This window comes from Hippocampus guttulatus, chromosome 3 (genome assembly GCF_054856545.1).
Source record: "Hippocampus guttulatus isolate MCC_2025c chromosome 3, RoL_Hgut_1.0, whole genome shotgun sequence".
Classification (NCBI taxonomy): domain Eukaryota; kingdom Metazoa; phylum Chordata; class Actinopteri; order Syngnathiformes; family Syngnathidae; genus Hippocampus; species Hippocampus guttulatus.
In genome coordinates this window covers 5,408,843-5,435,804 of record NC_141263.1, presented here as the reverse complement: position 1 = coordinate 5,435,804, position 26,962 = coordinate 5,408,843, and the positions used below count along the sequence as shown (strand labels likewise).

The 26,962-nt window shown below is 40.9% G+C and overlaps 1 protein-coding gene across 5 annotated transcripts in view; it reads right to left on the bottom strand.

Moving 5' to 3' along the window:
- Positions 1–5,120: 5,120 nt before the first annotated feature.
- Positions 5,121–26,962, bottom strand: part of crtc3 (CREB regulated transcription coactivator 3) — a 51,324-nt gene continuing 29,482 nt past the window's right edge. For 3 of the 5 annotated variants that reach the window (XM_086106326.1, XM_086106323.1, XM_086106324.1), the window contains 9 exons: positions 25,094–25,144; positions 24,915–25,000; positions 24,199–24,248; positions 17,753–17,973; positions 14,075–14,310; positions 13,686–13,838; positions 13,481–13,564; positions 9,968–10,175; positions 5,121–7,708 (listed from right to left, as the gene is read on the bottom strand). In XM_086106326.1, coding sequence (XP_085962452.1) covers positions 7,503–7,708; positions 9,968–10,175; positions 13,481–13,564; positions 13,686–13,838; positions 14,075–14,310; positions 17,753–17,973; positions 24,199–24,248; positions 24,915–25,000; positions 25,094–25,144 — 1,295 coding nt within the window. In that variant the 3' untranslated portion in view covers positions 5,121–7,502. The remainder of the gene's footprint in view (positions 7,709–9,967; positions 10,176–13,480; positions 13,565–13,685; positions 13,839–14,074; positions 14,311–17,752; positions 17,974–24,198; positions 24,249–24,914; positions 25,001–25,093; positions 25,145–26,962) is intronic. The other 2 variants (XM_086106325.1, XM_086106327.1) reach the window with 1 other exon arrangement.

The window sequence follows — 26,962 nt, the reverse complement described above, 5'->3', positions numbered from 1 at the left end:
CCATTTGCCGACCGAGGGTGGGGCTTTACAAAACGAACTTATTGCTTTTAAATTGCTGACAGCATAGATAATTATGAAGTATGTCGATATTTTATTAACAGAGAACATTTTCATTCATTTCAAACAGTTGTATTCATCAGCAAAACAAATGTAGAACAGTTTAAAAGAACACAGTGAAGTAGTAAAAATTGTTCAGGAATAATAAATAGGCCTTAAAATGTAAACACAATATTTTTTAAGTTATTACTTGTAGCAGACGTGTGCACATTTTCAGCATGACGTCTCTGATCCACTGGTGAAAGGACACTTTGATCCTCTCCTCTTTCATCTATAACTGCTTCAGAGAACAAAGTGTATGCAGAAAAGTGGTGAAGATTGCACGACTGTCTGTGTCCTATGTGTTGTGTTGTGTTATTTTTGTTATTTTGACTTCAAAATGGCGCCGCGAGAGTGGCTGCCTTTCCAGCAGCTCCTATATTTTGTTGTTCTACTTCTTCCTTTCATAACTTTGCTGCTGTGAATTAGGAATTTCTCCATTGCGAGACTAATAAAGGTTTTCTTATCTTATCCTATATACAATCCCAGCATAATTGCCCCATGCAAATGTGCATGATCAAAAGATGACATGATTGATTACCGCATTCGTCCGGTGGCTGCCAGCTAATTATTAGTTGCTAAACTGCTCATGCTAACGTGGGCAGGCTGTGCCAACTCTACTCAGGTTTTCATGCTCTCCACTTCATCAATTGGGTGCTACTTGAACAGGTTTGTTGTACTGTATTGCCTTGTTTTTGACACATCTTCCTCCACGGTGGATTGGAGATAGCACCGCACAATCAACGGCAAGTAACCTCTCGTCAAAATAGTTTAATCTTTAGAAGATGATGCCAAATCATGGCCGCCCACCATGATTTCGACAATTATTCGTAATGGCAACAAAATCATGGCAGAGTTTGAAGCCAACAGATTGAAAGATGAGCGTAAACGGCTTCGGGGTGTGGCACATCTTCAACTGGAGAAGAGGCCCTTTTCATTTGCTGACTGAATGTTTTCAGAGATGAAGTAGGAACACTACTGTTGTTTGTTTCATGTCTAACTAAATCAGAGGTGTCAAACAATACGGCCCGCGGGCCGGAACCGGCCCCCAAGGAGGTTCGATCAGGCCCGCAGGATAATTTAAAAGTGAAAAAAAAGCATAAAAGACACGGAATGAATATTTTTTAATAAGATGCAATGCATGGAGTATCCGCTAGGGGACACACTGTTTTGATCAGAGCAGAAGACAATATTGTTTTGATCAAGGAAGAAGACAACAGCAGTCTCAGTCTGTCACCGAGACAGACCCAACACAGCAGACGCTATCAAGGACATGTGAATACTTTATTCTTTACACATTTAATAGCACTCTCCTTAGTTTGTAAGGTGTAGGCAGGGAATACATTTAGATTTTATATGCACATGTGTAAATGGTTTAAAAATTCCTTTCTTTATAAATCTCATTTAATCTTAAAATGCATGACTATATTTTTCAATACCAATTACTCGTTAAGGTTTTGTGTCTTTGTACAATTAATGGGATCAGTTGCAATGCATATATGTGAATGATAAAAGTAAATTGCACATTTGTCTAAGGAAATCTAAGGTGCTTCATGAAATGTTTTTTTAAGGATATTTTCATTACATTTCAACATTTTCCAAATGTTCTTGTGCTTCTTTAGACCAAAACAAAGGAAAGACATTATTTTGGTTATTTATAATAGAGTATGGTATAATTTTAACGGTCCGGCGCACTTGACATCTACCGAGGCCGTATGTGGCCCACAATGTGAATGGAGTTTGACACCCCTGAACTAAATAATTTTTTTTCTTCATACTGTATACACGTATTTGTAATTGACATGTTTATGCTGTATTACACGTTCATGTTATCTATAAATGTTCATACTGTGTTATACTTTGTGGTTGGAGACCGTCTTAGCGGAAATGGTTACAACGAACTACCGTTAGAATGTACAGATTCGCCCATGTCCCTTGAGGTATGTTGTAATGATTTCGACTGTAGCAGAATATCCAACAGCCACGGGGAGAGGCAAACAAACATGCGAACGCAGAAATTTTGGTCGAAGGCACAAAGCTGGGCAAACAGCTACATGGACAGACAAATGTGATGTGGCAGGGGGTCGTATTGTAAATGAACATCAACAAATCCTTACCGGTAAATAGGTTTGTGTAGCTGACAGGCGGAAGTGGGGATGACAGTTTGTAAAGAAACTGGTCACAGATATTCAGATGATTACCAGGAGCTTATTAGCAAACGTGTTGTATGCAATTTATTGGCTTTCGTAGACATATGACAATGTTCTGGCAAGCGATTTGTAATTTTGCTGGCTGTGAGTAGTTCTCACTACGATGAGCTTGGAAGGCATTTTAAAACATGAATAACTCAAGTCTGCAGACAGTGGATTTGTATTAGTTGAGCTGTAGCCTGAATTATATGGACTGTGTCATTATATTCTACTCTCTTAACCACAGTTGATCAAAGTTATTGTATTCTCTTCATTCTCTCTTCTTTGTTTTATGACCACCATACATCAAACCATTACGGCCTTGGAGCACGCGTGCCAACTCCTCAATCTTTCCACAGCCATTAGGGCAGCGTCACATTCAAAACATGTCATAATATCACATTCAGGTGTGCTGCAATCTATGTGCTGTCCAGGGGAGCTCCGGATGAAAACAAGAAGTGTCTGTGCAGCCGCAAAATACAAGACGGGCACATGGTGACGCATCCATTTAGTTTCAAATACCACCCTTTATGGATGCTGGCAATCGTCCCTTTTACCTTTTTTTTTTTTCCTTGTTGGTCATTAAACCAAACATACAGTACTTTTTATTTATTTATTTTTGTCATTCATCAACACTGACCTACATTTCCAACCTCAATTCTACACTGACCTACATTTTCAACCTCAATCGCCAATATCTGTTATTTAGAATTGTATTAATCTATTGCCAGCAGTTGCACAGCTTCCAGTAAGAGTACATAATGTGGACGTTAGATTTGCATATTTTTGCTGCCACCAGATGACAGCCTCTATGTGTTGCTAAGGCAATTTCATCTGCAATGTAAGCCGAAAAATATGAGCAATATTTTTTTTAATTTGCCACAAAGGGAGCAGTTTGGGGCGGCCCGGTAGCCCAGTGGTTAGCACGTCGGCTTCACAGTGCAGAGGTACCGGGTTCGATTCCAGCTCCGGCCTCCCTGTGTGGAGTTTGCATGTTCTCCCCGGGCCTGCGTGGGTTTTCTCCGGGTGCTCCGGTTTCCTCCCACATTCCAAAAACATGCATGTCAGGCTGATTGGACGCTCTAAATTCTCCCTAGGTGTGAGTGTGGGCGTGGATGGTTGTTCGTCTCTGTGTGCCCTGCGATTGGCTGGCAACTGATTCAGGGTGTCCCCCGCCTACTGCCCGGAGATGGCTGGGATAGGCTCCAGCACCCCCCGCGACCCTAGTGAGGATCAAGCGGTTCGGAAAATGGATGGATGGATGGGAGCAGTTTGCTGGCCTACAAATATCTTCACATTTTTCTGTCCTCTGATTAGTTGGTCAGAGCAAGTCAAGTATGACGAGCAGAACACTTCTCGAGCGATCTGCTCACATTCACACATTTAATAATCAGCGAGTAGATGTTATGTTTTGTCATGTTTTTAGATAAATATTGATTTTGAACAATCCAGATCATCTACATGACAGTTGTGTTGTTACATTGCAGTTTTGTACAGTAGTGATAATTGAGAATGAATCACAACTGCAAAGAAAACAGAAAAACAAACAAAAAAATATCCCAACTGCAAATCAAAAAAACACAAAAAAAAATCACTACTACTGCTACTACTACAAAAAAAAAAAAAAACCAAACAAAAAAACTGTGAATAAAGAAAGTCATTTAAAATACCAGTCGAGGTGGGTAGGTGAGGGAGATCAGGCTCATCTGGTGAGAGGGACAGGCTGCCCGACTGACTGCCTCTCATCCAAAAAGCTATAGCAATCTGAGCAGAAGGTTGCTGAACACTGCATCAACACTAAGACAAAATAGCAAGGTGACTTTATGTCAAAGTGAAGACCTATTCATATGGAGTTTTGTTGGTCAGGTGGTTCATTCACAGTTCTCAGGATGCCGCTTGATGGTGTTGAACTTGAGCCTGTTGTGTTGGTGTACTGGTGTGGGGGTAAACTAAGTTTGTCGTACCATAAGTAGGCAATGTCTCGTACATCGCATTTTTTTCTTTTGACACAAGGCATCTATAAAGTCCTCCTTTATGTAGATGTTGGAGTCTTAAGAATTTTGCTCTTGTTCTGTCCTTGTATTTTTCAAATTTCACCACAACTGGCCTCGGTCAAAGCTTCCCGGGTTTGGGTCTCCCAGTGTAGTGAGCTTTCTCCATCTCAACCTTCCAGTGCAACTGCAACTTCTCCCTGAAAAATTATTTGCCTTTTTGATTCTGTTTCAGTCCTGGTACTGTGTTGTGTTATATAAATTCCATCCAAACTGATTACAACAGTTGGTTGCATTGATGTGACATCTTAATTGAGGTGGATGATTTTCATGAACACTTTTTTTGAGATAAGAGATTGGAAAAGTGATTAAATGATGACATGTTTATCAAGTCCCTGCAGAATTATCACTGACAGCACTGGTGTCATTTAATAGGAAACAAGTGGCATCATTTCCAGTTAGCTTTTCCACAAATAGAAGCCCCAAATCAATTAAACTATCACATCTGTCTATTTATCTATCATGCTTTATTGTAAGTCAGTTTCCCATGAATCTTCATTCCTCTAGCAGGAGCTCAAAGGACAATCACAAGCTTTCAAATTTGTAAAAAGCGGCTGGGGAAGGCCCTTTTCTGTTCCAACATGGGTGTGACCCAGTATTAAAAAAAAGTAATGGCTTGCTTAGAATCGTTGACCCCGTTCAACACCTTTGGGAGGAACTAGAACAGATTGGAAGGCAGAGATCCTAAGATCCTACAAAGATGAATAAACATAATGGACAAGTATTTGCTAACACCTGTGCCTCTACTGCCACTTACAGGCAAAAGAAGGAACGTCACCACGTATCAATCTTAATGTACTGTTATGACTTTTATTGTTTATATTAAACCAAAAGGGTAAGCACTAAACATATATTAAAAACCAAGACAGTTTACTTTTATGTGAGGAACCATAAAGACGCAGATCAAATGACAAAGAAGTAGTAACACGAGTGGACATTTCTTTAAATAACAGAACTGTACATATGTGGCTAAAAAGTAAGACACACTCCAAAAAAATGGATACTAAGTTGACAGAAAAGGACCACAGGCAGCTGATACAACTAGAGAGGAGCGGTGGCTAGCTGTAATATAAAAAGTACAAATACACATTTAAGGCAGCAGAAGGTAGGCATTGAGAGACAGCAAGAGAGAACCCCGGAAACAGGGAGGGGGACAGACAGAAATTCACTTTAGATGCATTTAGACATAAGGAAAAACAAACAAGAGAAGTGGCTCCATCACACGCAGTGATCCCACTGTCTAACGGTGTTTACAACAGAGCCAGCACAAATGTCTGTAAGCTCTAACTAAATATGAACTCTGATAAACAAACTCCAACACCCCCTTCATTTTTGATATCATAAGGTGAAACTTTTCTGTCGCCGGGCATCACCTGACTGAAAAGTAAAATGCAAACAGTGCCGTAAAGAGGGAGCTCTCGATGTGCCGTTTCTAATGGCACTGGTAACACAACACCCCAGTTCTCCATCTGGTGACAACCCGCAAGAGCAGACTGAACGAGAAACACCGTGGACACCGGACACAGGTAATATTGTGACTTCACAATATGTTCTGTCCATAAAAAAAAAAAAATTAAAAACCCACAGGGTTAGCTGCACTGCATAGCGTACATGACGCACCTGTTCAACAGGTGGTGGCGAGGGGTTGAAACAGAAAACAATTGCATAGCTAAAAGAGCAAAACCAGAACAATGCTCTCTATCCTTTCGTTAACGATATTCAAAATATAGCGCTTTGAATTGCAGTCCCTGACTTTCAGTGAAACAGGCAACAGGGGCATTGAGTGCCCGAAATGATTTCAAAAGTATGTATTAAATCCTCAGGAAATTAATTTACACAAGCGTCATCTTCTTCATCATGGCTTCATTCAACTTCTTTGGGTTGTCTTGCTTAAAAAAAAAAAAGAAACTAACATTCGTGCGGATTAAGACTCCGTGTGCCAATCAGTGCAAAAGACATGAAGTGCAATGTTCCATGTTGTCCCGTGTCCACGTGCGTCGTCTGCACTCAGCCACTTTGTCTTTTGAGCCACGCACGGGGGTGGGGGGTGGGTCGACTGTACGGCAAACCCAAGTGATGCACAGCAGTACAGCGCATGCCCTTTCTCACAACATTGAAGCCCAGTGCAAGCGCCAGTACAAGTTGATACAAAACTTCAAATACAATACACGGATGTAGTAATGATCATTAAAAAACGTGTCAAAATGTTATTTTCATCTTTTAAAATTGATGCATACAACATGCCCCCACTGAGGGGACATCTAGCCTTTTTTTTGCAGCACATATGAGAATTTGAGCTCTTAGTTATAAATCCAAACATTTGTATTCTTTAGTAACACGTACTCAAAATAATATCTTTGTAAACAGTTTGCCCTTTTTGTTTTGTAGTACATTCGAATCATACAAAAATTGCAACTTCGTATATTAATCGATCTCTGTGGCAAACACCTCCGAAGGAATCTGTTCTAGATTCCAACTGACACCTCCGATGCTCCTATTCTTTTTCCTTATACGATTGTTCGAGAGCGTGAAGCAGTTTGATACCTCAGCTAGAGGGAAGCGGATGTTTACCTCTGTCACACGCCACCGCTCCAGCAGAGAACCTCTCATCTGACATTCACTCACTTACGGGAGCAGTGAAAAAAAAAAAGTCAATTGGGTGTTGGCATCGTTCTAGGGATTGCCATGGTATGTAACCTTGGCAGCGTTGCTGCCGTGGCGACGAGGGTTGGCTGAGAAGGGTGACAGAAGGATGGCCCACACTCCTCAATAGAGCAGCTCATATGTTTGGCTCAGGACTTTTTGATTCCAGTGGGCAGGGCAGCCTAGGGGGTGACTCCCATGACCACAAATGACAAACATGAGCTGAGGCAAGTGTGAGGATGCCTTTGCATGGAGCAGGCATAAACCAGGTTTCTTTAACATCCAACTTCCTCAAAAGCATGTGCGTGCGTGTGTAAGTGTGTGTGTGTTCATGTCTCCGTGTACTGTGTCCACATCATTCACATTTGATGATTTTTAGTGGCAGTCAATGCATGCACCATCGCCCGATCGAACACATGCATATTCAGGTTCATGCACTTTGCTCTTTATACTGCAAATGTGACTGTGTGTGTGTGTGTGTGCGCGTGTGTGTATTGATCAAAGGGGGATAAAAATGTCCCATTCAGAGTCTGTCACTGCGGAAGGTATCCTCCACAGATGGGTCTGGCAGTACCATGTCGGGATCGCTGAGCATGCTCAGACCGTCCAGGCTGAGGGGCTCTATGTGCAGCTCATCTTCCAGCGGGAAGCCTCCCTCCGAGTCAAAACACTCTGGCACCGTCGAGAGAACGCCGCTGAAGTCTTTTGACAGATTGGGGTTGGACTCATCTGTGGGTAGAGCGGGTGACATACAGTATAAGGGTGGTTCAATATCATTTTCCACTTAGTCATGCTGTCTGACTGCCCTCACTGGTATTCATATTTAAACGGAACTCTTATCCATTGACAAAGCAGCCCTGAAGTAACCGTTACTGGTTCACAAAAATGAAGAAAGAACAAAGGCACAAAGCCTCATTCCTAATTTCATCCTCTTTAAGCGACAATACTGCAGGGGTAAAAGGCTGCCAAACAGCACACCAACACATTTCATGTTGCTCCATAGTCTTTTATGCCTTTGCCGATTGACAGCGAGTTCTCTGAGCAAAGGAGGATATTTTCTTGGCCATTTGTTTGTATAAATCAATGCTTGTGGAATTATATATATCAAATACAAGTTGTGTTCATAATACAAACCCAAGTCCAATTAAGTTGGGATGTTGTGTTAAACATAAATCAAAACAGAATACAATGACATCAACATGTAAATGATATCACCACATGGGTGTTAAAGAACACTTAAGGAAACTAACGTCAAGTTCGGGGCTACATCCGCAAGGGCAACTTTAAAACTCTACTATGCAAAGCAAAAGCCATTCATCAACAACACCCAGAAACGCTGCCGGCTTCTCTGGGCCCGAGCTCATTGAAGATGGGCTGATGCAAAGTGGAACGGTATTCTGTGGTATGACGAGTTCCATATTTCAACATTCATTCATTCATTCATCTTCCAAACCGCCTCATCCTCATTAGGGTCGCGGGGGGTGCTGGAGCCTATCCCAGCTGTCTTCGGGCAGTAGGCGGGGGACACCCCGAATTGGTTGCCAGCCAATCGCAGGGCACACAGAGACAAACAACCATGCACGCCCGCACTCACACCTAGGGACAATTTAGAGTGTTCAATCAGCCTGCCATGCATGTTTTTGGAATGTGGGAGGAAACCGGAGCACCCGGAGAAAACCCACGCAGGCCCGGGGAGAACATGCAATATTTCAACATGTTTTTGGGAATTGTGGCCGTCGTGTCCTCCGAGCCAAAGAGGAAAAGAACCATACCAAGTGTTATGGACACAAAGTCCACGAGTCGGCATCTGTGATTGTATAGGGCTGTGTTCGTGCCAATGGCATGGGTTTTTTCCACATCTCCGAAGACACAATTAATGCTGAAAGGTACATAGCGGTTTTGGAGGAACATTTGTTGCCTCTGCTAATTTCAGCAAGACAATGCCAAACCACATTCCACACATATTACAACATTGTGGCTTGGTAGTAAAAGAGTGCAGGTACTAGACTGCCCAGCCTGCAGTCCGGACTCATCTCCCATTCAAAATGTGTGGTGCATTATGAGTGTAAAATATGACAACGGAGACCCCGGACTGTTGAACAGCTGAAGCTGTACATCAAGCAAGAATGGGAAAGAATTCCATATACAAAGCATTAACAATTAGTGTCCTCAGTCACTAAAACTTTTTAGAATTTTGTTAAAAAGAAAAGGTGATGTAACACAATGGTAAACATGAACCCTGTCTGTATGTATTGCAGCCATAAAATTCAAAGTTAATGTTTTTATTTTATATATATATATGTATATATATATATATATAGATATTTTAGTTTGAACATTAAATATTTTGTCTTTGTAGTGTATTCAATTAAATATAGGTTGAGCAGAATTTGCAGATCATTGTATTCCGTTTTTATGTTCAACACGGGTTCATCTGGGATGGGGTCAGAGTAGAGCTGAGGATCGAGAGGAGCCAGATGAGGTGGCTCGGGCATCTGGTTAGGATGCCTCCTGAATGCCTCCCTCGTGAGGTGCTCTGGGAACACCATATCTGGTGGAGGCCCCGGAGAGGACCCAAGACATGCTTGAGAGCCCATGTCTCCAGGCTGGTTTAGCAATGCCTCGAAATTACCCCAGGAGAGCTGGATAAAGTGGTTGGGGAAAGGGAAGGCTGGGCTACCATGCTACACCGGCTGACCACACAATCCGACCCTGGATAAGTGGAAGAAAATGGATGGGCGCACCTAAGTAGCATTACAAACATTTTAAGCATAACGGTGCATTTTAAAACCAAGTAAACCTAAAAATAAAGGTATTTCTTAAAAGAAAAGAAAAAAGGGAAAAAAAAGCAGATACACCACAGTCATGGGATTTGGCACCAATGCCCACTGGTTCATGCCTGAATGTAACATTCGAAATGATTATCATCCTCTTGTGTTTTCATTTCATTTTGTTCTCTTCTGCAGAAGCATTATGACGAACACTTACCAGTAAGAATGATGTTGGGCAGCCCTCCGCTGCAGTTGGCGTACAGCATGCTAGAAGCCATTTGCCTGGGCTCATGCAGGTTGCCATGGCTGCCCCCCAACCCTGCGAGGGCTGACTGGGAGGAGTACAGAGAGGACAGGGAAGGGTCGAAGAAAGAGCCACCCGCTGTGGAGTTCATCGCATTTTCCAACATACTGAACTGGTCCGACTAGCCGGCAGATGATTCAGGAAGAGAGCAAAAAGCAGAAAACGGTCTCTCAGTATCAATGCATCCTATTACAAGCCATTTCAATGATAATATCCATTAAACACATTGCATTTTCATCCATAGGGTGCAACCTATTTTTGTTGTGATTGACAGGGTTCATCCATCTTAAGGAAAATTAAATGTAAGACTTTTTTTTAATTCAATATTTTCATGGTTAGTATGACCATCAATTTACTTTTCAACATTCTCATCCATAATTCTGAAAATTACAGTTGTATTCACACAGTACAAGCCAGCTTTTATTTTATAGGGAGGAATATTTGGTCTTACAACCACAATATAAGATGAATACAATATAATAATCAAAACTCCAAGGCAAAAGAATGCTGCGGTGCATCTTTATGACATGAAACAAGAAAGCGATCAAATTGAAATAAAGGTGGGATGAATACAAAAATGATTCGCAACCAACGTTCGATAAAAGATGGCTGATTTGTGTAATATCCCTGATTCGTTTTTCCTATTTTAGTCAGAAATACACTTGTTGTAGTCGTATGGCAAAAGCAATTCTTTCCATCTTGAAAATGTCATACACAATGTCAATCCATTCATCAGTCATAGGTTTTCCTCGTCTTGAACACCACCTCTTAACGGCTTTCCTCCAAGCAGCACAAAGAATGCGAAATAGGTATTTATGCCCTGGTGGCAGAGCCACTAAATATAAACAAAATACAATAGAAAGTATTTGAGAAAAGAGCAAAATATGTGAAAATGATTTGTGCCATTTATCTCAATGCATCCACGCTGCCTCTGACATGCAGATGCATTTGTATCATGTCTTTTTAGAGCTGGGGTTAGAAAAGACCTAATGTGACTTTTCCATCAGAACTCTCCATCGTGGTGAACTTGAAACCGTCCACTGAAACACGCATCACTGTTGCCGGTCTTCCCCAAATTGAATTGTCCGTTTAGATTTTGAAAACTGTTTCATTACAGCTACATAAAAGGAGTTCGAAGATGTTTGCGTGTTAATACCGTATTGGCCCGAATAGAAGACGGTCCTGATTATAAGACGACCCCCTCTTTTTCAAGATTCAAGTTTGAAAAAATACTTTTTGAACACCAAATTATTTTTTATACAGAAAATAATGACAGTACATCTGAAACAAATGATTATAACAATATATTTGATATGTTATTGATTTGTTATTTTGCCTCATTCAAATCTCAATATCTGAACATCTAAATATGTAAGCTAAAGTGCAATGACATTCGTAAATAAATGGCTTCTGGTTTTTGAAATGTAAATTACATCACAACTTCTCCTGAGCTGCCGGTTAACCTGGCCGATCTTTGATCCACTTTTCTCCAGATTGTCGCTACGTTTCTCCATTTTCTGTTATCTCTTCCATTATTTTCTTCTTTTCTTTCTACCGCTATTTTTATTTTTATTCTTCGTGATGGGTTCACTTTGGCCTGGTGAGTCAAGTTCAGCATTCGCTTCAACGATGTCTGGCGCCATCTAGCGTCGTGAATGGGTATAACGTCTAGACCCCGAATATAAGACGCCCCCCACTTTTTCAGTCTTATTTCAATGCAAAAAACACCATCTTATATTTGGGCCAATACGGTAAATTATTGGTGTCAGTGAGTTAATTTATGATTCATCTGTTTTTGTTTTTCAGTTTTTCATAAAACTGGTTAAAAAAAATCTCTCACTTAGTCCCGAACGTAATCACATCAATGTGTGTCTACTGTGAGGTGCCGGGAAATAAATATGCTTCCTGTCCTGCTACGGACTGCCTCTAAGCTTAGTCACGGCCCACTCCATACTGTCATACTACAAACTGTCGGGTTGAGTTGTGTGTGATGCATTTGTTCAACTCGGTTTCTCAGCCACACCATGAGTGCCATGACAAATGTTTTGAAAAATCATTTGATCATCGCACGCTGTCGCCAAGAGCACGGACACCACAGAGGGGGTGAGGTGGGACAACAAGAAAAGAGGCAGCCGGGACAGTATGTGGGCATGCAGGACCACAGCAACAAGGGTGGTCAGTGTCCTAACTGTAGGTCTGCAGGAGCACTAGCGCATGGCAAACGCTCCCGGCTCGGTACCCTATAAAGCAGTGGTCCCCAACAACCGAGATGCGACAAGCCATGCAGATGAAATATTAAAATACTTAAAAATCAGTATTTACAGATGAAAGAACACAGCCTCATTTTGTTTACACGACAACTTTGCCATTTGTGCATTTAAGATGATCCAGACAGGCATTGTAAAACATACTGATTGCATTCCTCTTTGCTTTTTTCCCTTGCCGTGATGATCAGTGTGGAGAATGGGTGCTGATATATATTTTCTAAATAGTCTTGTGAATGCTACGCACAAATTGGTTGATGTTTATATATTGGTAACCATGTTCACGTGGTCGGTCTCTTGCAGTGGCAAATCAAAAAGAACTTTGGCGCCACGTCTTACGACCGTTTACAAATGATTCCGACTGTATTGCAAACACTTGTCAGGGAGACAATGGATTCCTTGCATTTTTTTTCTCTCGAAATTTCCCTGCAACAAGAAAAACTGTTTGGAACAAGTAAACTCATTGGTGAACATGTTTGTAATCTTTCATGAGCCCTGATGAAACCCATAATTCGCTATGTTAGCAAACATTGGATTGGATTGGATACAACTTTATTGTCAAATGTGCTGTATGTGTAGCATACGGCACATTTGATTGCCTGCTCAATGAAATATAGGGTAAAGTCCAACGCTTATAACTTTATTGATTCCTAAATTAATTTGATCTGAACCATTTCATGCATCAGTTGCCAAGCCCTGATCTAAGACTGTCTTAATTTTATTGAATTTTTATAGAAACAAGTAACTACTTTCCTTAAAAAAAATCCAGGAAAGCTGTGAGTATTTTTTTAAACGCATATTTATGTTAAGTGAAAACAAGAAATATTGTCTTTATTTTCAGAAAAATGCTATTACTACACATTACTTTCTTTAAAAAGCACTTCTGATAAATATCAGTAAAACCAGTTGTCATTTTTTGTTGGCAGCTGCTTAATGTAACCGATAAAAATTTGTAATCGAAAATAGTTCATTTTCAAATCAAGTACTCAGTCAAGTTACTTTTTCTTGGCAACTGTCGCAGTTTCCATGCATATGGCTGTATCACTTCAATATATATAAATATATATATTTTTTACATTAATGTTCACAGTTAAGGTTTTTTTTCACCCCAATGCTGCTATTTATTCACAGTCCAAGTGTGTTTCCATAGTTTCAGGCTTACCTGGTACGGGAGGGTTTTGTTGTAGCGACTGAAGAACTGTTGCTCCATGAATGAGTCACTGAAGAGCGGTGCAAAATTGTTGTGCTGTAAGGAATGAAGAGCCACATTGTTCAGAAAAAAGTCATTCATTGTTCACTGTACAATGAAAAGTGACATGTGCGTAATATTGTAATAAGGGCATGTTGGCCATCATCCTGGCACTAACTTGGCTTGGGTTGAAGTCCAGAGTAGAAACAGGCTGATGCTGCTGCTGCTGCTGGCACTGATGTGCCTGGTCCACTGCATGCTGGGATTGCTGGTAGAGTGGATAGGGAGGAGGTGGCTCCCTTGGCATGTTGCTGGTATCTAAAGCAACTCCCTACATCATAAAAAGAAGCCAGCAGGGGTCGCTAGTAAATAGGAGTTAATTAATTAAGACTCAAATAGGGCCTCTTCAGTGTAGCGGCTGGGCCCCACATGGTTTTGACATTTGGAGCCTTTTGTTTATGTTTTTCAAAAAAAAAGTTACTTTAGATGAGACAATTTTTAACCTCAAATAAATAAGATGTTAGATTGCCAAAATATACTGTATATTAAAATGCTCGGTAGGTGTACCTGTGTGATGGGAGACAATGACGGGGACATGGTGGGGGACAGCTGCTTCGACAGACCCCGACGCTGCTCTGGACCAGGAGACAGGGTGAGGGGGCTGATGGGTGCTGGTCTTCGCCGAGGGGAGTTACCAGAAAGACGCAGAGAGGAATTTATGGAGGGATTGCTGAGAGAAGACTGCAGCTGGCAGTTGTTGAGGGAAGCTTGAATTGTGGGATTACTCAGAGACGAGGAGAGGCCTGCAAATCAAACACATGCAAGACATCAAACCACTGATTAGCCACATTAAAAGGGCTAAACTGAGTCATGTTTCCTTCAAGTGTTATGGTTGGTTGGCCTTTGTTTGTAAAACAAGTTGCTAAGTTGGATGGAAATTGCTGCGACAGATATCCCACGCTATAATGATATTAAACAAACAAGATGAATTTTACCAGGAGGGCATTAGAACAATGTCAATTAACAGTTTTGTACTCACTTGCAATTTGTGTTTTTAATGCACCACTCACTATTGTTGGTAAACCCAAAAGTGGTACAGAGCAGTAATGGTGGTACTGTACCATTTGGACGTTTTGACAATTGAAAAAAAATAAAAAATAAAAACGGATTGTGCTAAAGGAACGCAAACTGCATTGCTTGATACAAATGTGACTTAATAAAGTCATGAAACCAATGCAACCGAAGGCCTTTGGAAACCAAGAGAGACGGTGGATACTACTCTCTCTCGTCTCGTCTATCCCGTAACCCCGGAGAGTCGTTGGGGCACCACAGACGATCTGCTGACCAGCTCTCTCTATCCTTCTCTGTCTTCGGCAGCTCTCATTGCCTCATTGAGTTTCAAGTGAGTCCATTCTATGATGTTATCTTCCCATCTTTTCTTTTGCCTCCCTCTTCTTCTGCCACCTTGTACGGTGTCTTGCAGGATGGTCTTTGCAAGACCTGAGGATCTGGTGACGTGTCCGTACCACCTCAGTTTCCGCTTAATGACAGTGGATAGGAGGTCATCATGTGGGCCGATGGCTTGTCTGATCTTTTGACGGACTTCCTCATTAGTGACATGTTGGGTGTAGGCGATACCCAAAAGTCTTCGGTAGCATCTCATCTCCATACTCTGTATTCTCCTCTGCAGTTCTGCTGTAAGGGTCCATTTCCGTTTCACAAGCGTAGAGAAAGATTGACGTGACAAGTGAGCGCAGCAGTCTCACTTTTGATGCCAGACTGATGTTGTTATCTTTCCATATGGGCCTGAGTTTTGCCAGGGCTGCAGTCGTTTGAGCAATTCTGGCAATGACTTCATGCTTTGATCCTTCATCGGACACAATTGCTCCGAGGTACTTGAAGCTCGACACACAGTCTAGTGTCTGTCCATTGACTTCAATGTCAGAGAGAATGCCATTGTTGTTGTTGGTCATGATTTTTGTTTTGTCGGCATGGATCTCCATACCATATGCTCTGGAGGTGTTGTCAAGCCTTTGAACTAGCCTAGCAAGTTCATTTTCTTCTCCAGCAAGCAAGTCGCTGTCATCAGCAAAACGAAGGTTTGTAATTGGTCTACCTCCTATGCTGACACTTCCTTCGTGGTCCGCCAAGGCATCCGCCATAACACGCTCAAGAAAGATGTTAAAGAGTATGGGAGAGAGAAGTTGAATGTATTACGTATTCCATTTCCGGCATGCTTCGCAACCCCACACCATAGACATACTGTGCCATTGGGCATCGTTACTGTGCGATTGGGAAGAGAGTAAGAGCCAAAATGAGAAAACAGGCAAACAGAGAGAGAAGAAAAGAGCCCTTTGTAGAGACAGATGGGTCAAAAGTTTGCGTGTCTCTGCTCAGCCAGGCTGAACTGTGCTATGCCACACATAGACACCAACTACAGAGACTGAGAGGGAGTAGGCGTGGCAACCAAAGTACAAAGTGAAAACATGTTAGTGACAGAGAGATCATTCACTGAGCTCTCCATAACACATAGTCGGCTTGCTGAGATAAACATCTCATGCTAAAAAATGTGAGCAGCGGGTTTTACTGTACTGTATAGTGTGAAGGCAGTCGGCTGGTAAGAAGGTGTGGGACTCCCTAACTACAAAAAAGAAAAAAAAAAAGATATGTGCTTAGCCAAACTGAGTCACAAGTATTATGGGACTAGAAAGGTCAGCGCCCGACCCTCTTGTGTCAATGGTCACATGCATGAGGGGTTGTTGACAATCTTACTGTCATTTCTAACCCGAACAAATGGATGTAGACCATAGCGATATATTTCTTCAGAGCGGATCTGGATAGATTTGATCTCACCGCACTCATGTCTGCTTGAGAGTCAGAGATGCTTGAGGTTACAGACATGTATTCTTGCTACGTAAATACCTCTAGAAAAGTTAGTACTGGAGTTATCAAACTTTTTGACAGTGAGGGCTACTTCATGGCTATTGATTAATGCGAAGGGCTAGCGGTTTGATACTCTCGTCTGAAAAAACAAATTTGGTCTGGTAAGCTTTCAATACAACTCCGGTCAACAGCAAATTTGAATTGGAGAGGGCTTGTGTCCCTAAATGACGCCGTGAGAGTGGCTGCCTTTCCAGCAGCTCCTATATTTTGCTCTTCTACTTCTTCCTTTCATAACTTTGCTGCTGTGAATTGGGAATTTCTCCATTGCGAGACAAATAAAGGGTTTCTTATCTTTTTTTCCCAGCACATCAGGTTTTTGAGAAAATTATTTGTTGTTTGTTTTGAATTCATTCAGTACCAGCCAATTCTGGGCCAAGTCTGAAAAGACGTTTAAAAACGTCTTTGGGAGTGAATGAGTTAAGTTTGACCTATGAAAGCTTAGGCAATATGAATTTTACCATTCATTGTTATTTATAGCTATGAAAATAAAATGAAAAAAAATCCTACTGTTGCTGAACCTAACCCTTATATCATAAATATAAACGAATATATTACCGTATTTTGTATTGACTTTTTTTGCCCAAACTTTGAACCCTGCGGCTTTTAATGTGACACGGTTTATTTATGGATTTTTACTAATGAGCGTCACCCATCATTGTCACATTTGACCATTGAAATGACAGAACACGTCACAGTGGACCAATGAAAGTCTCAGAGTCCGTCCTCAAACTGGATACTCGTCAGCTATTTGGGGCTGGAACAACATGTTTTACAGCTGCGGGAGGAACCGTCTGCAGAAGCGTGTTAGCGGTGCGCGCGGCAGTGTCAATGAAGAATTGAGAGTCAAAATAAGCAGAGGTGACTTAATGGCTGTGTTTATTGCTTAGGAAACAAGTGCAATAAACACAACCATCTCTGCACTCTACAGGTGGGTTTATAATATCAATAATACCGCATTTAATAACGTGGAGACCCGTGGCTGATAATATACTGTATGTATAAATTAGTTTTTATGCCTTGCGGCTTTTACTCTGGTGCAGTTTGTAAAATGGAAATTACAGTAGTATATTACATCCTGTATTATATTATTGTTGTATTATTATTATTAGTCTGAGAACCTAATGTGCTAGAGAAAAAAATTGAGGGCAGGTTTAGGAATCAGCGCAAAAAATGAATGATAAAACATAGGTCACATTTTAGACCTCTCCAACAGCTGCTTGGTGGGAAACACACCAGTTGACCAACAGTGCTAACCTCATAAAAAACAATGTGCACATGGTGGACCTCGAAGCTTCAACTCACCCTGCGAATTGCTAATGCCAAGGTGCATCATGGCAGCCGGCAAATTCCCAGTGCTGCTACCTCCGCTGAGATTGGGGTAGCCGCCGTTGTCTTCTGGGTCCAATGGAGTTGAGAGAGGGGACGGGAAGTGTAGGTTGGTGAGATCGGGTAGGGAGCCTCCTGTATTTAATGAGCCCTGGTAGTGGGAGAGTCCAGGGTTTGGCTCCGGAGATGGGAAAATACTGTGAGGAAAAAGAAAATAACAACAACAAAAAAAAACAAGCTATTTGAATTCATTCATTCTGATTATCCAGGGCATGGTAGCAGTTGAACCGATCCCAGCTGACTTCGGCTTGCCTGTGACATTAATGCTGACATTTATATTTTCTGTCATGAGCTACGACACTAATTTTATGAATTCTATCGATTACAAATGTTTCTTAGTTTATTGTACAATATTTATTACTTGCCATCTATTTCACCAGCTTGTGGAGTTTGTTAATTGATCGGCTGTACATTGTTTCAGCATGACGTCTCTGAACCACTGTTGAAAGGACACTTTGATTCACTCCTCTTTCATCTAGAACTGCTTCAAATAAAGTGTGTGCAGAAAAAGTGGTTAAGATTGCATGACTGTCTGTGTCTTATATGTTGTGTTGTATTATTTTGTTATTTTATGTTAACTGTTCTGTTGATGGCGGCACGGGCAACCGCAGAAGCTCCTCTCTCTCCTGTGGTCGAGAGGAAAGACATTTCATCTGTGCTGTATGTTGCACATAGAGCATATTTGACAATAAAGTTGACTTGACTTGACTAAATCTATTCATTCTATGCATGTTTTGTGGACAGAGTTTTCTGTTTTAAGTTCCGAATTAAAAATGATTGACATCATTATATGTTGTCAGGGTCTGTGCTCAGCAAGCATTCCGATGATACAAACTTTTTGAAAATATGATAAATGAGAATGTTATGATGGATGAGGGCTCTCTCTTGTAACTTTTTTTTTTATCTCCTGCACTTTTATCCTTCTTTGCATTGGCTGAAATACATCAAGGCAGAGGTGTCAAATTTAGGTCCAGAAAGTAAAAAAGCTGGCACAGTTTCGCTTTCGCGAGGTGCCAGCATTTGGAGCTGGCTTATCCGCCAGTGGGTTGATAATATCAATAATATCAAATGGATGCCCTTTTTGGAGGTAAAATGGCGGTGGTTTATACATATTAGGGTGCACAGTGGTGCGAAGAAAATGGGCCGGTACACATGTGTCGTGAATCAGACGGTGATTTTGCAAACCTATTATTTATGAATATCCAACAACACTCCAGTTGAGCGAGTTGAGATTTTCCATCTTATAACCTGAAACCTTTGGTATGTGAACTTCATGAATTACTGCACTCTGTTCTTACATTTCACACTTTTTGTGCAAAAACTAAACTGTCAATGCCATTTAAAATCCACACAGCAGCAGCTGTCTGTCCAATTGGGCAAGCCTTTTCCAGCCAACACTACTCAATCAGTTCTGAATTCATAAGCCAACATCTAAGAAACAAATGCGTGACAACTCCACAAAATACTGGACAAATGCCCACTCTATAAACACAAGTGCTTCTCTGTTGAAAAGGCAAAGCATGAAATCAACTGAAAAGCAGCCTGGCATCTTGGTCTTTATTTATGAGACAACACTTTCAAGAAATCTGATCTTAATTTGGATGATCAGAGGAATATTGTTTTCTCCCAAAGATAAAAGTAGTTAATAATATTCTATCCAACATCACAAGAACTACGGTACAGAGGTTCATTGACTTCCAAGGGACCTGACATATGACTTTTGTGAAAGGCGAGACGTCGATTGGATAGGGGAGGGGGGGGGGGGGGGTTCGTCTTGAGTTGCAAGCAAAAATGAAAGCTACGAGCGCAAGATAACAGCAGCGGAAAACAAGGAGCAGTTTGGAAGACTGTAAATACAGGCTGAACCATTTTGATAAATAATGTAATTGCGTTTCTCTCCCCTGAATATTGTGATTTGTTCAAGGTCCTCTTCCCATGTATTTTTTGAACAGACACAAGCAATAAATTTACTTTCAATTAACAGTATCAGATTTATTCTACATAAATGTTTTGGTCTTATAGGTGTGGCTGACACTATAATGAAGACAACTGGACCATCAATTAATAGGACTGTCTAACGATCCGCTTCAATTACACTTGTGAACTAAGTAAACACTTTGACTTGCAGTCTTTTATGCGCTCACCAAGATAACTGCCCCAAATTTTACCAAGTGTGATCTGTAAACATAGTAAGTCAAATTTTATTAATAATGAAAAATCCCTTTATCACTTCAACTTTTCATGTTTCATGAGAAAAAAAAATACTTTATTTATTTATTTTCCCAAGATGGCGCCTGAGTAGGCAGCCGTCGGCAAGTGCTCTTCAAGAGCCTTGCGTTTTTTTTTTGTTTTTGTGTTTTGTTTTGTCACTTTGTGTTTGTTGTTACATCGTGTGGACCTGATGTGGACTTTTTTCAGCATTTTTGGCCACGACATTCGTCAAAGAAGAAGAATCTGTGCTTGGTGGTTGCGCCTTCTCGGCGGCACGTGTGTACCAGCCCTGATTTTGATTGGGAGGAATGTTGGCGCCATTTGACTGTCGGTGCTGGACAGCTCCGGGGTGCTTGTGTCTTGCGCCTGAAATAGGGAGCATTTTCACAGCCCCGCTTTGTTCAGCGAAAAGGTCGGTGTTGATGGACAGTCTGCGGCTGAATGGATGCATGGCTTGAGGAGCCGACGATAAGAAAGGAGCGTCAGTGCAGAGCGCCGATGTGTATGTGGAACTGGGAGTCGCGGCTTGGAATTGAAGCGGATTTACATGGGACAGGAGAAGAGAGACAGTCTCTTTTTCGTTAATGGATGCTCCAGCTTCTTGTTGCTTTCAAGCTTAGCTTGTAGCAGACATGTGCACATTTCAGCACTGGTGAAAAGGACACTTTGATTCGCTCCTCTTTCATCTATTACTGCTTCAAACAACAAAGTGAATGGAGGGGAAAAGTGGTAAAGATGTCACGACTGTGTTTTATGTGTTGTGTTGTATTATTTTGTCATTTTATGTTAAGTGTAGGGCGGCCCGGTGGTCCAGTGGTTAGCGCGTCGACTTCACAGTGCAGAGGTACCGGGTTCAATTCCAGCTCCAGCCGCCCTGTGTGGAGTTTGCATGTTCTCCCTGGGCCTGCGTGGGTTTTCTCCAGGTACTCCGGTTTCCTCCCACATTCCAAAAACATGCATGGCAGGCTGATTGATCACTCTAAATTGTCCCGAGGTAAGAGTGAGGGCGTGCATGGTTGTTCGTCTCTGTGTGCCCTGCGATTGGCTGGCTACCAATTCGGGGTGTCCCCCGCCTACTGCCCGATAACGGCTGAGATAGGTTGCAGCACCCCCACGACCCTAGTGAGGATGAAGCGGTTCGGAAGTCAAGTCAAGTCAACTGTATTTATAGAGCACTTTCAAACAGCCATCGCTGCATACAAAGTGCTGTACATGGAGCAAGATGAATGAAGATGAACGAATGAATGAATGAATGTTAAGTGTTCTTTTGATGGTGGCGCGGGCACCCGCAATAGCTCCTCTTGTTGTCTGTTTAAAAGGGAAGACATTTCATCTGGGCTGTATACAGCACATTTGACAATAAAGTTGTACTTGACTTGATTTTCTTTTCCTTTTGACTTGTCTTGCATCTTGCTCTCTCGCATAAAGTCAGCCTCTTACCACACTCACCATTGCTATGGACTGTTGCAGATACAGTGGTGCCTCCTCTTACGAAATTAATTGGTTCTGGAAGAAATTTCTGAACGAGAAAATTTTGTAAGTAGAGACGCATTTTCCATGTAAATGCCCTAATCTGTTCCAAGCCCCCCAAAATTTGCACAGTAATGAGAGTTGTGCATAATCTAAAAAACACAGAATAAAGAATAAAAATGATGGTCATTTAACTTTTAGCTGCATGCTCATCGTTTTTTGCCCTCTTTAGTTCATGTTCTCTCTCAAAGTGGTTTTTGCCTGGCGTTTTGTAAAGAACTGATCCAAGTACGTTTGCTTTTGTCAGCTTTTAACAATCCTTCAAAAATGTCCATGGCAAACATCAGCATAGCGAGCAATCGCCCGACTGTTGAACACTTTTTCTGGGTGATTCACATTTACGTAAAACTATCGGAACGCCTCGTGGCCCGGGGGCGAAAGACTAGGATGCTGCATAGACACATTCTATCTATCTACAACACACATCGACTCATACGGGAGAGGCCCCTCTTAGCCAATGGGATGCCAGGATGATGCTTGGTAATAGCCAATGGCAGAGCAGTTATAAGTATGTTGCATTCAGGAAACTAAGAGCTGCGATATCAGCCCATACTGTATTTTTACCTTTCGTATCTTGAAACGTTGAGGCGTTTCGTAACTTGAACATTTTGTATTAAGAGACGTTTGTAAGTAGAGGTACTACTGTATATTGTTCTGTTAATCTTCAGTCCTCGCCTTTCAAGTGCATGCCTCCACCTTTCTAAATATTTCTTCACCTGTTCTCTTGCTTTCACTGCTTGCATAGTTGATCGACTGTAATGTCATAATTGGTACAATCTGTCAATGACGACATTGACTGAATCCACGAGAAAAGACATTTTAGTCAACACAACCTTATTTGCTCTGGGATCGTTATGTGCTGCCTTGTATAAGTGAGCCTGAAGGCTCATATGTTTTAGCCTTGTTTGTGTCATGTGAGCAGAAACCCTTTCCCACGGCGGGCAGAATCTCCACCTCTGGGCCTTGGAACATTCAATCACAAATAACGTTTGTGTATTTTTAATTATTTTTGGAACTGGTAAAAAGTCCCCAAACCGGTTTATTCACGTCATAAAAAGAACTAGCTAGAGTATGTGTTATGTCATTTTAACATCTCTTTTATTCAAAATATCTCTCATCACTCAGCTTAAGTTACGTAAACTTTCAGCCACACACATTCAGGCAATCACGGATGCAACCAGTAGGCAGGTGTGTTGTTTGAGCAAACACGGAAATAGCTCAGCTGTTGACAAGATGCACTAAACCTTTGCTAAACTATGATACAAGATATACTGCAATTACATATAAAAGCGAAACAGTTTGCGTAAATTGGGCCATATCTGTGCAGGTACACCGGAGTCAAACAGCTTCAATAGGGAATCAATGAATGCTGCATGAATATTCAAATTTCAATGAATATCAAATGAATATTCATAAAAAATCTTAGGGTATAAATATTTTGACTCCTTATTGATGCTTAACAAAAAATTTTACATCTCTCAAACTTTTAGATGTTGTTACGAAAATTTAGTTCAGGCTATGTGAACCACAAGGTGAACTGCGCACACTCACACGGACCTCTGCCGCTCAGTGAGATATGGACTTACTGCATTGTTGCTAGCTAGCAAAAATGTTCGTCTCACATTACTCGTTCATTTGCCCGGCTACGTTATAATGGGTTGGCAGAGAAGCTTAAACTTTTCCTCCTTTGACAACAACTTGCTGATCGAATTAACGGAGCAAACAGAAGACAAGAAAACAGTCAACAAAACTTAAAAACAAAAGCTGTAGTGCCGGTGGTACTGCTGCATTTCTGTCTCTGCCATGAATATATGCCAGTTGATACAGTCTTCCAGTCGCTTAGTAGACCAGTATCGCATCAAAAATTCCTCATCTTTTTTTATTCCAAGAAGCTTCATTATTTTTGCCCAAGACACTGGAAAAAATGCAGCCATTGTGAAAGTTAAAGGTAAACCATCCCAAATGTCAGTTTAAAACGAATTCTCAATCACAGTTTGAACTGCAGTTTAAAGTTCTGGTGCAAGAGAATAACATTTAAACGTGGTGTAAGAGTGCAAAGGAAACTGAGGTTTAAAGAGAGTTTTAAATTTAATCGGTCTTATTTTAAACAAGGTTTAAAGTTTGGTGGAACGGAATTTACAATTTAAAACATGATTTAATCTAGTTTTAAAGTTACACCTGGTTGGTGCAGTCACTGCACTGCATGCATCACTGTAAGTACAGCAGTTCCATTCAAATCAAAATCTGTTTGGTTAAACTGACTGGATTTGGCATGAAATGGACCCAGTAGGAGATGTTGTAAACATATGAATATTACATTTTATATTCAATGTTTAGCAGTGTACTTTTAACGAATTTTCACGATGGCAGTGCTCGCCTGGAAATATACAAGCTGCTTAAATTGATGTATTGCTCTATCTTCTGATCGAATCAGTGAATGAGTATTGTTTTTCTTTCAAACACTGATCGACAGCACAAATGAATGAATAAATAAATAATATATAAACTGTATATATACTGTATATAGATAGATAGATAGATAGATAGATAGATAGATAGATAGATAGATAGATAGATAGATAGATAGATAGATAGATAGATAGAGAGAGATAAACACTTACTTGATCCCAGGCACTTCACATGATTTAGGCCTTGATGCAAGAGTCTGGACCTGAAAAAAGAATTGTTTTTAATTAGAATATTACTTAAGGATGTACTCATTCACTATACTTCTCCTTGGGCAAATGAATGGCTGGAGTATAACAAAGAGTTTGTCATTTGTGAAAAGCCCAATATACAGTAGCAACACCATCGTTATGCTAATGCGGTATATACTAAAATGACGCCACCTTTCTGATTCCTTCTCCTCCAAAATTTATTGAGTAATATTTAAGAATTAAGGTTCGGTAACAGCTGGAATCTTTTTCTGAAACGTGATAGCTCTAACTTACAATGTATGGTAAATTCCATATTGCGCAAACTTTTATCGGATGAAAATATCTCAAAAACCTGCTGTGCTAGGAAAAGAGTAAATACATACTTTGTTTTGCCTCTCTCTAGTGTGAACTATTAGGGTGGGGACAACTACTTTCAGAGACCCACAGTAAAAACCACCATGACATAAGATTTTATTTGCATTGTTTTTTCTCATTTATAGTTTCCATGCAGCAACCAAGTTATTAGCCACTGACCAATTTTTGGCTATTCTTCGCTCAACATTCTTGTAGATTTAATTTCGAATGAGGACACTTACTCTGATCGAAACAAGTCTCTTAGACATTTTCATATTTGTGTAGATTTTAAAAAGAACACAGTATCAGGTAGGCATCAATCTCACCTTCTTGGCTTCCCACAGCTGCTTGGGGAGGGGTTTACTGACACCTATGAGACCCTCCTCATTAGGTAGGGAGGGGAAAGAAAAGACTGCAGAAAGGATGACATACTTGAATGATCGATTTTCTGTTCAGTCATGTGTATTACATAAACTGCATAATGTGTAAAGAACATATTACTTACTGTCTCCAGACCCATCCACCTCTGCCTCATTTACACTAGCTGTATGCCAACCTCCATGAGAAACACATGTAAACAAGCAGAAAAAAGCGGGATAGGTAGAGACAATCAATTGAGAAGTCAGAAAGAAAAGAAAAATCATGCAATGTGTTTTGCCAGCCTGCATCTCACGAAAATCTGAGTATAACTGACGGCGAATGATAATGCATTGGGATTTTTTTTTGTAAACTTCACGTAATGCTGATAGACCTGTAATATACATTTTACACAAAAAAACGGGTTAGCGCACACCCCAAAATTTCCAAACAAAAAACTAAGGAAACAAAAAAATATATTGAAAAAAATTGTTGGAGGAAAAAAATTAATAAAAATCAGCGAATAAGTGAAAGCTGAGCCGCAAGTATGCCGGGGTCCACTGTAGAGGAGGAAACATGATAATATCAGCCCCAACAACCGCATTTTTTTTTTTTAATTTTTGAATTAATCAAGGGGCCATTCAGTGTGTGGGCACGGGCTCCAAGTTACCCAGCAATCCCTTAGAGAGTTAACGCTAGAAGCATTTTCATATACATTATGAACTCAACTGTATTCATAGAGCACTTTCAAACAGCCATCGCTGTATACAAAGTGCTGTTATTATTAAGAGTAAATGTGATTGTGTTATCCACAGGCAATGATTCTATCTGGGCCATGTGTTCAGTAAATATGGTACTACCCTGTACACTTTTGTTTTAATAAGACGCATGTCATGTGGGATCCCCCCCCCCCCCAAAAAATATATTCAATAGGTTCTAAGTGCATGCGCCTCGTTGCTATTCCGTGCGACGGGAAAAATAAAAAAATAATATATTCTGGCAAATTCAACTAATATTCATCCAGTATAGCCAAGATGATTTGAAAACAAAATGGTTCTCTTAAAGGTCAAGTAAGAAAGTTGTAAATGTGGAGTTCCGCAGGAATCGATACTTGGCCCTCTAATGTTTAGCATCTACATGCTTCCGTTTTGTGATATGTTCCGGTTATGCCGATGACACCCAATTATATAACGATATGTGCCTTAGAAATAAACCCAGGCAATTGCTGTAATCTAGAGGCGTGCTTATTGGAGATTAAACATGTCTTTCAATTTTTTTGCTTCTTCACTTTCATAAAACCAAGGTGTTGATTATGGGATCGCTCATCATTGGCACCTGGGACACCACTCTGATTCTTGGTAAATGTACTGCTCCCAAAGTGACTCAGCAAAATTCTCTGTTATATTTGACTCAACTTTCTTTTTAAATTCACATGAAAAATATTACTAGAACTGCGTTACTCTGTAGTTCAACTACATGTAGGCCTGTTTGACTGACACTTCTTCTCTTTCCCTTGCCCCCTCCTCTCCAGTTTGGGGTGGGGGCTATGTGACAATGACAGAATTGGATGTCGCTGAATGGATTCTGCACCGACTGACCAGGACAAGATCTGAGGTAGACTACTACCTCCTCGGAGGCACTGCAATGGAGATTTCCGCAATGACTAACTAGGCTGCGGGGTTAAAATCAGGGGGTGTTATTAATATTTTTCAACTGTGGGCATTAAAAGCCCAAAAATAAACTTGACTTTGAAGGCCTCTCAAATGTGCAGTTTTACTGTATTGGGGGATGGGGGGGGGGGGTGTCACATGTATTACACAGGTGATCTTGAGACTGCCCGCGATGAAAGGGCACTCCAAAACGTGCAGTTTTATGATATTTGGAGGATTGGGGGCATTTGAAATCAAGTGCCCGGGGCGACCACAAAGTTCAACACATCACCTTCGCATAGGATTCATCAGTAATTGTGGTATGTATAATGATGGTGTATTCCTCGTCAATGGCTGTGCAAAGTTGC